This window comes from Drosophila melanogaster, chromosome 2R (assembly GCF_000001215.4).
Source record: "Drosophila melanogaster chromosome 2R".
Classification (NCBI taxonomy): Eukaryota; Metazoa; Arthropoda; class Insecta; order Diptera; family Drosophilidae; genus Drosophila; species Drosophila melanogaster.
Window position 1 is genome coordinate 24,639,157 of NT_033778.4, and position 12,919 is coordinate 24,652,075.

Consider the following 12,919-nt stretch of genomic DNA (forward strand, 5'->3'; position numbering starts at 1 on the left):
TCAGATATCGAAATTAATAATGCGCACCATACTGGTGGGTGGTGTCCAGACGGGAAAGGCAATACAAAAAATATTTATTTATGCGAATTCCAGTTTCGCGAGGGTCGTAAATCTATCGCCACCCTCGCAACTGAAGCTGTTGGTCCGAGTATTTATGACGCGACTATTACATACTGTATTATTATTATTAATGCCGCGCACAATGGAGTGCTGCCAGTTGGTCGGGCATATAAATTCTAGTCACCCCCGGCCAAGGACTCATCGCAAGTGGCATATCGACAGGCTTAATTCAATTCAATTGGGCTTAAATACGAGTAGGGGGACAAATTAATTAATTTTTTAAAGCCTACTTAAAAACCATTTGTAGTTGTGAAGATGAACTGTTTATTGCTTTGACTAGCCATATATCATCTATACACATTCGTATGTATTATAGATTTGTTTTCGCATTTTTGGGATTATTAAGCCGTGAAAATGGTAATTTTCTGGCCTCGTACTGATTGACTTCAGAGTAGATGGGCTCCCTTCTACAGTCAACAATGTTTTCGATCAGAGTGTGGTTCATCTGCCTGGTGATAGTTACCCTCAACTCCTTTCCCGCCTACTCCTGGGATTATTGCCAAGAGCACTGGTGTCCGCGTTCCACCGACCACGTAGCGTGCAACAACAACGGGGTAAGTGGTATATACGTATACGTACGAATTCCTATACGGATCCTCATAAAATAACAAATGCCTTATACGATCCAGACGTTTGGCCTCGATTGCGGAAGGGAGGCCAGGCTAATCCCGCTCAGCAATCAGTTGCAGGCGTTCATTGTGCACCAGGTAAACTTCTATCGCAACCAGGTGGCTTCGGGCGGACTCTCCGCCTTCGGACCCGCCCGCCGAATGGCTAGTGTCCGCTGGGATCCCGAGCTGGCACAGCTGGCTGAGCTGGCGGCAAAGAGGTGCAGTTTGTCCGGCGATGGATGCCGCAACACCAGGCGATTCAAGCACGTGGGCCAGCTGACGGGCCACGTAATCTTCAGTGCGGGAAAGCACAGCGACTTGGAGCTGCTGCGCCACAAGATCTCGAATTGGTTTGGCCAGTACATGAGAGCCAGCAAGGATCTGCAAGCCGCCGATCCATCAAGCAACATCAGCAGCTTCCGGCAGTTGATACAGGAAAGCTCCACCCACATGGGATGCGGCGTGCTCCGCCAGAGGAGCCACATGCTGTGGCACCAGCAGTTCATCGTCTGTAACTTTGCCCGTAGGAATATGCCCCGCGAGCAGGTCTACCAGGTGGGCGTGGCTGCCACAGGATGCAGGTCGGGAAGGAATCCTCGCTATCCCAATCTCTGCGCTCTGCAGGAAGAATACGATGTGAACGCCGTCGACCGTTTTCACTCAAAGCGGCCACTTAGGATAAGGTTCAAGTACAGCGCATCCCATCCATCGAAAGTTTTGGGTGCTGATCGTGATGTAGCCTTCCATCCCAATATCAAGTTGGGACGTCTTTAATATATCTGGAGCTGAGTGGGTACTTTCTTAAATATATTTCAAATGTAACTTCCACTAGATTAAAATGCTTTACATTTTCTGTTTGGCGATTTTACAAGATTGACTACAAGAACTTAGACGGTACTAGGTACTGGGCGACACCTAGTGGGGATTCTCCTGGCGATTGGGCTCGATGGTGACGCGGGCGTAGGGACTGCCGGCACCGACCTTGCGCCGCATGGTGACTCCCCGATGGGGTCTCAGTCCCATGACGATCAGGTAGATCCCCGCGGCGCTGAGGGCGATCAGTGAGAGCACCACCAGGCCGTAGGCCCATCTCGGCCAGGTGTCGCAGCTGAAGGCGTCGCCGCGGGCTGAGGTGACCAGCATGCCACGGATGCGGGCCGGCTTGTAGCAGCGCCCGTTGGTTTGGACCGGCAGCTGCTTCAGCCAGACGAGCTCGCAGTCACACTGCAGCGGCAGACCGTTGAGATCCAGTTCGGCAAGCTGAGTAAAAATCGGCGCCAGCGTGGAATTAAAGGTGCGCAGCATAGTGCCGCGAAAGCTCAGCGACCGCAGAGCTCTTTTTTTGGTGGGGGTGGTCATGATGGGTCCAAAGGCCTCCGCGTCCAAGTGGCTAAGCTGACGGCTGTTCTGGAAGCTCAATGTCTCGAGGACATCTACGTGGGTCAGGGAATTGGCCACCACCCTCTGGAGCACCGGCATGTCCTCGATAAAAAGTTGGCGCACCTGGGTGAGATTAGCCGTGTCCTCCGGCAGCAGCTCCTCCAGCAGATTGTCGCTAATGTCTAGGCGGAGTAAAGTCTCCGGCAGCTGTGTGGGAATCCGCTTCAACTGGTTTCGACGGAGGGAAAGCTCTTTCAGAGGTGCATTTACGGGCAGGTGAAGATCATTTAGGCTACAAGCGTCCAGTCTTAAGGTGGAGAGTTTCCAGTTCACCCCGAGTCCGGTGTATAGATCCCCGCCAGACTCGTTGAAGCGTCGATTCCAAGAGATGTCCAAGGTGCCCAGGACCAAAAGCGGGGCAAAAAGATGACCGGGCAGCAAGTGCAGATTGTTGTGGGCTAGGTCAAGGACCTGCAGATGTGGCAATCCGTCAAAAGATCCGGACTCTAGTTTGCCAATGCTGTTCCAGCCCAGATACAGCTCCCTCAAACTGGTCAGTTGCTTGAAGTTTCCGGACACCAACTGCGAAATGTTGTTGTGCCTCAGGTTCAGCTGGTGCAGACTGTCGCTAGTGAAGATCGGTACTGAGTCCAGGGCGTTCCAGGACAGGTCCAGGGAGTCGATGTACAGTGGCAGCAGCAGGGAGAGATCCGCCACCTTGTAGTCCTTGTAGCTGCAGTCGATGCGCAGGGCTCGGTTTCCCCAGGGAGAAGCACTCACGTTGCTGCACTCACAGGACCGCCGGGAGTTCTTCGAGGACTCCGGGTAGCAGAAGCGATCCGTCTCCTCCGCATCGATGACCTCCGCCCGGGCGACGTGGGCTGCCAGCAACTGCGTCAGCAGCAGGGCAAAGGTCAGCCCTCTTATAACTTCCAACCTCGCCATCGTAAAGGTTCTCGGTATACTAAATGAGTGGGTGAATGGCTCGCAGCTAGTGCCACTTTCATATCTTATCGAGTGGCGGAAAAGCTCACACACATTCTGAGTCGATTTTTCCAATAAATTTATCAGCAAAATGCTTTGGTTGGGTTAGTCATTGAAATACATTTGGCCAGCGAGCTTGAGTGGAGGGTCCGAAGCCCCGGGGATTTGAATTGTTGATAAGATAGCACGGCGAAGCTTTACCTTTTTATCTTTCCCTCTCTCAGCAAATAGCTCCCCGCCCACGCTTATCGCCTTTGCAGCTTTTCTTATCACCCGATATCTTTCATTAATCATTTCCCACACTACGAGACTGCGAGTTAAGTCAGATTCGCCGTATTGATGGATCTATGAAGCCGCAATTTCACACTTCGAGGAGTCGAGACTTAGTTTCGATTCAAAAGTCATGTCTAATCCCATCGGGATGGAGACTTATCTAGCTCATTGCATCCAAAAGTCGGGACTTGAGCCCAATTCGTAATTACGCCTAATGCTTTTCGCTGGGGCTTTATGCTGATTGCTGGATGTGTCGAGATGATGTTCTCCAACTCCTGGGATTAAATGTGCGGTTCCCATGCCGCCTAATTGCTGAGGTCGCGAAAGGAACTTCCGTAGGTAAAGAGTGTGCCTTTTAAAGTCTACTATTTTAAAGGTGTTTCTTATACTTGAAAAATCAGAATGGTTTCGAAAGGAGCAAAATAATTCAACTGCAGACACATTTAATTGGGTGACTAAAGTAAATCATTTCAGAAAAGTATCTACTCGTCGAGCTTCACTCTTAAGGAGCTGCCCTAACGAACTTTATGGTGCCCTATTTACATTCGCAATTGCTGTGGAACTCTTCTTTGTGTCAATGGAAAATTGATGAGGCTTACATAAGTGCACAGGCTCACCAGAGCAGCCACAGTCGCCCACTGTGGCATAGGCATTTGCATAAATTAGGGGCTTCCAGCACCCATCCCTCTAGCAGTGACTTTCCATCTTGACTTTTCTACAATTTGAGCTTGGGTTTGGGGGAAAGCCAACACATGTAAAGCATTTAATGAGCTGTGTGTGCTTAAATTTATTGAAAATGCCAGGCACATGCTGGTGCTGTACGTACGTATTCGTATTTGAATTTGCCTCCATGTCATTATTACAAGCAAAAATGTATTTTTAACTAAAATCCCATTAATTACGGGTAATGTGGGCTCAGAGTACGTGTGTGTGTGTGTGTGAAATAATTACGGCATTACGAGCAATTTAATTAAAGCCCAATTTTCGCACATCTGCAATAATGGAATTGTTAATTAATAGCCCGAATCAAAAACGGTCATCAATTGGGGCAGCTGTCGAGTTAGAAGGCACTGGCTGTCGTTCTTGTGGAAATCGGGAAATAAAATCCCTTCCAAACGTGCCAAACATGGCAATGCCAGCGTGGTTCTGCCGACTCGCTGTCTGAATATTTATGAAAATTTTAATATTAAATTGCTTTCTGATGGCCACCGCGAGCGAGCGAGAGTGCGAGAATGGAAACTAGAGCTGGCAATCGATGGCAGAAATGCAATTTCCCGCCGGACAGAATGTGAAATCATTAAAAGCGCTTGATTATCCGCAGGCGAGCGCATTGTCCTGCGCCATCCTGCAATTGACTATAATGATGCCAGCCGAGTGTCACAACAAGTATATGTATGTATGTATGTGCCTAGCCGACGACAGTTTATGGCGCCCTAATTGAATCGCTTGTCATGCATTTGTCTAATAACGGCGCATTAATTCGCCATAATGCGGACCGGCTACAGCTTCCGCTTCCCGGAAGTCGTCAGTGCCGCTGCGGCTGATGGCGCCACGTGACCTGTATGACGGGTATGGGCAAAGGACTCTCACAAGGATTCCAGCCCAGATGTATGCTAAATATTTCTGTCATGGCCTGTTAACTCGGGACCAAGTGTGCAGCAAAAAGCCTGCACACTCGCTCGTTTTCTAATTGCCTTTGAAAGCGCTTCTGTCACGCAATTTAAAACTCGCAATTCCGGCGGACCGGGCTAAATTCATTAGTCTGGCTTTAAGAGCACCCATTAACCCGCATACCCGTGCACACACTCACACACACTCACTCACTTGCGGTTGGCATTGGGTTGGGATATCACTCGAATTCGCTGCGCTCAATTTAATCGGCAAATTTAAAGAAAATTATTGTCTCTAATGGGCAGACGTGCCCACAGAATGCGACCTTTGACCGCAGCGGGCAGAAGGCAGTGGGCCGGAAGCCCCAAGGCGGCAGTATATTGGATCTGGCTCAGATCCAGCTGATAACAACTGAATAATGAACAAATAATGGCCGGCAACCTTCTTGCCTGCTCAAATATTAAGTATACGCCGGGGAAGCCCACGAGTGGGTAGCAATGTACGAGCATTTCCCTGAAATAATGGATGAAGAATGGATGTAATGCTCAAACTTACAAGCCCAATAATCCGGAACATAACTCAAGCTCAAGAGAAGAGCTCCGATTTTAGTGTTAATTAGGGAAATGTATGACGTATTTGAAATGTTCTCTTAGCAGCTGTGTTAAATCTGATTATTTGAATAGTGACTTTATGCATTATGTTATTAATTAATTTTGGACTTAAAACATTTCTCGTTAGCACAAGAAACATAAATGAAGACCTTTCGCTTTGCATGATTGATTGCTCACACATGCCCTAAAGATATCCTGTAACTGAGCGCTCCCCAGTTTCTGTTTTGAATAATCATTTCCCAATTGTTATCCTTTGGCTTGCGGTTCCTGTTCGCATGGTATCCTCTCCACATTTTTATAGCCAGCTCCACGAAAAAGGCAATTTGCGGCATGCAACTTTTGTTGCTCCACTGCCAACATGCGAGAGCTGGCTGGATCGGACTTCCACTCCAAAAGTGTTGCTCCAGATTCGTTAGTCCTGAGAAAGGAGCCCTGGATGCTTCGTCAACAGTGGCTGGCTCCTATGTAATTTGATTTGTTTTGGCCGATTGCTGCTGCGGCTACATTGTTTCTCTGTCGGATGCCCGGCTGCACTAATTAATTTTGGCTCTCAAAACAAAGAAGCCAATGTCCTGGGAGATAGCGCTGCATTGTTCTCGGCTTTTGAGGCCCATAAATGTCAGCCAAGGCTGCATTTCCCAATTCAATCCAGCTGTCAATGCGAGTTGGTCCTCCAATGATATAGATAGCCGCTTAGTTCCCAAGGAAAGCCGAAGATTTATGGCCAGTTGCCAAAGCCCACAAAATTAATGTACTTCACAGTTGAGTTTAGCAGCTGTATGTTGTTCTGTATTGTTGTGTGTTGCTGTGTGTGGCTGCGTGAGCGTGTGTGTTTGCCCAGTCAGCCAGTCCGTCTCCGTGTCCCTGTGTCCGCGTCTGTGTGTGTTCGGGCCCTAATGAAGTTGTTAATGCGAGTGCTGTCCTGCCAATTCTGCGTCGCCGTGGTTTTCCTGGTACTTGCCCTGCACTCGAGTCCTTTCCCTGGCGTAAAGTACACACGAAAATCTAATAAGACGCTTACGTCTGTTGCTGCTTGGGTTTGTTTTGGCTGGGGTTTGTGTGGGCTGGCGTTGGGCCTTGGAGGCCTTCACACCCTTTCGAGGTCCTTCGGAGGTCCTGTCCCAGGGCTCTGGGCTCTTACATAAGCCATTAGCCAGAAGAAAACGGCAGACCGTGACAGGCGTCTTCCCTCGGCTTGTTTCTTTCAAATTTTATTGCTCAGCTTTTTACGGTCAGTGTCTCCAATACATTACTACATACATTCTCGTCCATATCGTAGCTCTAGCTAGTTCTTCATCTTTTGCTTGGCCAGCATTTATTTTATGTCCTGCTCTTGATTGGGTCGTAAACTTAAGTTTCAGCGCGCGAGCTCCCCGCAGTGGGAAAAGAGTTGCTCAGCAAGGACTCCCCACTTAATGTCCTGCTCAGGCAAATTAAATTACTGTCAGCGAGGTAAAGTGCCTTTGCTCTCTCCTCCTGGTATCCGCTCGGAACGGTGTAACTATTTTAATTATTTGAGCACTGATGAACTCTTCGTGTTACACTTTTATTATCTCTCAAAAGAGAATATATAAATTACATTATTCGTTCAATGAATAACCTAACTCAGTAAATTTGATCCTAATTTCTTATAGAATTAGTTAATCATTAGTTTGGAATATCCACTTTCTTTCAGTGTGGCAACTGCAGTTGGCCCTCTCAGCTTTCGGATTTCTTTGTTGGCCAAGGAAGACGCGCCATGAATGCCAGACAAACTGCTGCAGTTCGGGCAAATAGATTAATTTTTCATTTATGGGCCAGGGGATTGTGTCACGCATTGAGAGGTCGCTTAATTAGATGAAGTGAAAGTGGGCGACCCGGGCTGCGAGATCCGAGATCCGAAGCCGGAGACCCGAGGCCCGAGACAATTGCAACTGACATCCCGGGCCAGTTAACTGGGTCAATTGCCGGTGGCGCTGCCACTGAAGACTGGCCGTGACGGGGCATATTTTAAGAGGGGAGGGTGAAATCTGGCAGCTGGCAATAAGTGCAGTATAATTTAATTACAGTCTGAAGTCCTCGAGATAACAAAAGATGCAGCCCGTTAGCCGGCAATCACAGTTTCTTTGCCCAGGTGTCCCAGATCGCCTTGCCCGCTCCTCAGTGTCCTTCCTCCTCTGCGCACACACTCATAAGCCGAAGGATGTGTGTAATTGACAGCGCCAAAGCACACTTGACAGGCCCACACACACACTCAGGGAAGTCCCTCGGATCGCAGACACCAATACCTCCCTACCTACACCCACACACATGCACTGGTGTACATAAGCACGGCGCTGGGAAGCAGGCAACAGTCTTGTTCGCTGGCTCGTCGGCGAAATGAATATTAAGCGCGGCTCGTATGGAATGATTTTCGTAATTTAATTGAAACGTCAGCATTCAGTGCACTCCGCCCTTAATTACATTATGAATGGGCCGGAGCCCGGGGCAATTTTCGATAATTGAAATTTTATGGCCCCTTTTGCCCCGTCATGACAGGCGCATCTTCTTGGTGTATCGACGCATGAGTTGGCCCCAAAAACAGCGTCAAAAACTGTCAATAAAAGCGACATCAAGCGGGGCTAAGAGCATTTGCCTGATAATTTATGTGGCACAGATTTCGCCTGTCTCCCCAAGCAATGTTTAATGCACAAGCCAGCTAGGCAGCCACTTAAGATATGTGCTGTATACTGTATCCTGTGCTCACACATCAAGTTCAAGAGCCAAGGACACGCCCGATTTCGCCAGGTAAATTTATGCGCACTTGTTATTGCCTTTGTTGCTCCGCCGATATTGAAACTCCGGCCTCATAAATATTTTTATATACACAGTGGCACTTTTACTGCATTTGACAGATCTCCTCCACCTGTCGCCTCTAGTGTAATGATGAACTCCAATTTAGAACACAAGTCCGTTTTAAGTTGAAGGCAGCCGTCGGGCTGACATATATTTATTCAATTTCTTCTTTTGATTTTAGAGTAGGCAGAAATGGTTCTGTCAGCTCAACGTCTACAGAGTCTCTCTGATTTTACAGTTTTTTATATATTTGGACTTAGGCTAATCCGCGTAGCTGCGCTGCCGGGTACGCCAGCAGCGGAGCGGCGTTCTTATGTATATCTTATATATCTAGGCTTATCGGGAGAGCGAGATATGTATGTACGTATGTAATATGTATTTGGTCGGCGTGTGAATGCTGACCATGCACTTATACTTTTTGCCTTCGAGTGGGCGATCATGTTACATCCGCCCTGGCCTAACTGCGTGCATAAACATAAACATAAACATAGCAACAAAGTGCTGCCATAAGTTAATATGCTATTTTATTTAATTGTTCTTAATATTGCATAGGCACATACTACATCTCCCTCCTTTTGAAAAATAACGTAACCTAGTGAAGTTATTTTGATTATTAAATGCAAATTATTTTATTTTTATTTTTATTTTGTTTGTGTTTTTGTTTGAACAACAATAGTTGATTTTATAATGCAAAGATAAAAATATACGTAGTGTATGGAAAATTTGTATAAATGATTAAGGAAAATATAAGTTTAAATTCAATCATGAATGAAATTTCTTTAATCTATCTTTATGAACTATTTGTTTTTTGTTTTTATTAGTAAGTAGCGTAATATTGTTATTATCTCCTATGCTTTCTATCTTATAGGGCCCCGTATATTTAAAGTCTAATTTATGACCTACCTCATTTCTTAGTAAAACTTTATCTCCTACTTCTAATTCTATGTCTTTTATTTTTAAGTCATAATTTTCTTTATTTTTTTCTTTGTGTGCTTCAAGAAGTTTTCTTGCTCGAGCATATGCTACCTCTAACCTATATTTACTCTCCTTAGCGTAATCATCTATGTTATATATTGGTTCTATGCTATGTAGTTTATTAAAATGTTTTGGTAAATTACTTGTTCTACCGAAAACTAATTCATATGGACAATAATTATGTACCATAGATTGGGTCGTGTTGAAGCAGTATACGAAATATTGAAGCCATACGTCCCAATCGGTTTTGTCCGTCGATATGTAGGATCGTATATACTCGTTTAAAGTTCTATGACTTCTTTCTACTACTCCAACTGTCTGGTGGTGATGAGCTGTTGATGTTATATTTTTTATTTTCAAATATTTACACAGGTCAGTAATTATTGAATTCTTATACTCTGTTCCCATGTCCGTTATGAACGTCTTCATTGGACCGTACTTTAGAATAAAAGATTCAAATATAGCTTTTGCGACTGTTTTTGCGCTTTTATTTGCTATTGGTATGGCAACTAAGTACTTGGTTAAATCACATATGAGAGTGACTGCGTACTCGTTACCATTTTCTGACTTGGGTAGTGGACCAATTGTGTCCACAACAACTCTATCGAAAGCATGTTCTGGTGTTTCAGTTATCGTCATTGGAGTCTTTGTGTGCTTTGTTGTTTTTGCTTTTTGGCATTTTTGACATTTTCTTACGTACTCTTTTATGTATTTACTCATATTTTTCCAGTAATAATGTCTTTTGACCTTGGCCAAGGTTTTTGTAATGCCTGTATGCCCTCCTTGTATTGGATCATCATGTAATGTAGACAATATAGCTTCTTTTTCTTTTTCATTATTTATTTGGGTCACCGGGTTAAGTAGCGCTACTTTTAAATTCTTTAATATTTTATTGCCCATATTTTTAAATTTATCTATTGAAACGTGTTCAAAGATTTTTTCCCACGGTGCCATTTTGATTTGGCTGATATCATATATACCGGCCTGCAATTCAAGCCTTTGGAGAAATTGATCTAAATCAAGAATTCCATTAGTATAAAGATCACCAACATCATATCTTGCAATAATTTTCTTTCCATGTTTAAATAAACATATCGAGTCATTCAATTGCAATGTCACTACTTTTCGTACCTCGTCATTTGTTATGACTTCGTATACGTTGGGCTCTGAAGCTATTTCTTTGGTTTGCTTTTGCAAATCCAATTGTTCTTTTCCTGCGCAGGATTTTTGTCTACTTTGAAATCTTGTAGTGACTTTTAATATATTTCCAGTTATATCTTTTAGCTCTTTGATGGTTATTCTTGATAACGCATCTGCTACATGATTGTCCTTGCCCTTTAGATACTCTACTGTAAAATTATATTCCTCTAGTTCAAGCCTTATTCTAGTTAATTTAGAGCTGGGGTTCACCATCGAGAATAAATATGTCAATGGTCTATGGTCTGTTTTCACAGTGAAATGTTTTCCGTAAATGTATGGTCTGAAATGTATTATTGCCCAATGAATTGCTGCTAACTCTTGTTCTGTTGTACTCTTATTGCTTTCACCTTTCGTAAAAGCTCTGGATGCATAAGCAACTGGGAGTTGGTGGCCATTATGGTTTTGAGTTAAAACTGCGCCACACGCTTGCTTGCTTGCATCTGTTGTTATGCAAAATTCTTTGCTGAAGTCTGGGTACTGCAAGAGTGTTGGGTTAATTAGCTGAGATTTTAAATGTATGAATGCTTTTTGACATTCATCTGTCCACTCGAATGGAACATTCTTTTTACATAATCTTGTTATGTGCCGCGAATAGTCGGCGAAATTTTTGATAAAACGTCTGTAGTAATTGCAAAATGCTACAAAACGTCTAGCGCTGTCCGCATCATGTGGAACTGGGTAGTTCTGAATGACATCATATTTTTTGTCATCCGGCAAAATTCCTTTGTCTGTGCATTTGTGTCCCAAAAATGTGACTTCATGCATGAAAAATGAACATTTTTCAGGATGTAACTTTAGGTTGTATTCCCTGCATTTACCAAAAACTTCAGTGAGGTTTTTAAGCATATGTTTTTCGGAACAACCTATGACTATTAAGTCATCCATATAAAGGAATGCTTGAGACGGTTCTATTCCGGAGAATGCTATAGTCATCATTCTTTGGAATGAATTAGGCGCTATTTTTAAGCCAAATGGCAATCGCGTGAAACGATATGAGCCATTGCTGGTTGAGAAAGATGTTATATCTCTCGAGCCTTCATCCAGTTCGATTTGATGAAAACCTGACATTAAATCAAGGCAGGAGAAATATTTTGCTCGACCAAGTTGGTCCAAAATATCATCTATTCTCGGTAGTGGAAATTTGTCAGCTAAAAGTTTCTTATTAATTTGGCGATAGTCTATTACTAATCTCCATTTCTTTTTATCAGAATTCGGGCTTGACTTTTTGGGTACTAATAGCAAAGGGCTATTGTACTGTGAAACTGATGGTTCAACTATTTTATCTTTTATTAATTTCTGAACTTGGGCTTGTATTTCTTCCACTTGACTATGAGGACTTCTATAATTTTTCGTGTATACTGGCTCATCATCTTTTAATCTCAACTGTTGTTTATAAAAATTATTAACTGTTATAGGTTCTGATTCTAATGCAAATATATCTATATATTCGCTGCATATATTTTCTAATTGTGATTTAAACAATTCGGGGAAATTTTTCTTTAATTGAGATAAGACAGTTTTATTTCTGTGTTCACTATTTGCCTGAACTACATTGTAGTTCGAAAGTGGCTCATATTTTAGAGTGTCCATATTGACTAATTGGTCGGAATCGGTTGTATTTAAAATTCGGACAAATGTATTACTTGATGTTGCGATTGTATTTGCAACATAAATACCAGTTTGAATTTCCTGGTTTGGAATTAAAATGTTATCATCTTTTGATGATACTATTAATCTTCGGACAACTTGGGATCTTGCTGGTAATAACGTTGTGTTAATACCAGAGCTGTATGCTATGGGAATATATATTGGAAATTTCAAATTGTTTGGTCTAATTATAAACCAATCTTCTTCTTGGTTTAAATCGATTTGGCAATTATATTTTTTTATGAAATCTATTCCGATTATTCCATCACACGGTATTGGAAAGTTTTTATCTACTAAATGAAAATCGTGTGGGATAACGTATTTACCTGTCTGTATCTCAATAAAAGTCTGTCCTCGAGACTGAATTTTCTGTTGGCCTATGCCTTGAATGTTTATTTTATTGGTTATTTGAATATTAGAAAATTTGTCAGAGTTCTCTTTGAGAATAGAGATATCTGCACCTGTATCAAGTAGAAAAACTAGTTTTACGCCTGTTTTGGCATGAATGAATGTAGAAAATATGTTGAGATTATAATTGATGGTGTATACTCTACGATCTTCTTCTACTGAGTACCTAAAGGCTGTTGCGAGTTTCCCTGTTCTTGGATTACTCGTACATTGGCATTGTTTCTGTTGTAGTTGTTCTGACTGTTGTTACGGCCTCTGTTTCCATTATAACGGCCTCTGTTATAG

At 43.5% G+C, this 12,919-nt stretch overlaps 2 protein-coding genes across 2 annotated transcripts, besides 1 other annotated feature; one reads left to right on the plus strand and one right to left on the minus strand.

Moving 5' to 3' along the window:
- The first annotated feature begins 531 nt into the window (after nt 1-531).
- Nucleotides 532-1,600, plus strand: CG3640 (uncharacterized protein). Its single transcript, NM_138106.2, has 2 exons — nt 532-674; nt 750-1,600. The coding sequence occupies exons 1-2, from the start codon at nt 540-542 to the stop codon at nt 1,503-1,505; spliced, it is 891 nt and encodes a 296-aa protein (NP_611950.1). The 5' UTR covers nt 532-539; the 3' UTR covers nt 1,506-1,600.
- On the minus strand, nt 1,527-3,083 carry CG4781 (uncharacterized protein). Its single transcript, NM_138107.3, has one exon. The coding sequence runs from the start codon at nt 3,054-3,056 to the stop codon at nt 1,647-1,649; it is 1,410 nt and encodes a 469-aa protein (NP_611951.1). The 5' UTR covers nt 3,057-3,083; the 3' UTR covers nt 1,527-1,646.
- A 5,404-nt stretch (nt 3,084-8,487) lies between these two features.
- Nucleotides 8,488-12,919: part of a mobile genetic element that runs on past the window's edge.

What these genes read in the sequence shown, in the direction of transcription:
- CG3640 (NM_138106.2), top strand. Translation starts at nt 540, where the DNA reads ATGTTTTCGATCAGAGTGTGGTTCATCTGCCTGGTGATAGTTACCCTC. An exon ending in TAGCGTGCAACAACAACGGG is followed by an intron (nt 675 to 749) that starts GTAAGTGGTATA and finishes TATACGATCCAG; the next exon opens with ACGTTTGGCCTCGATTGCGG.
- CG4781 (NM_138107.3), bottom strand. Translation starts at nt 3,056, where the DNA reads ATGGCGAGGTTGGAAGTTATAAGAGGGCTGACCTTTGCCCTGCTGCTG.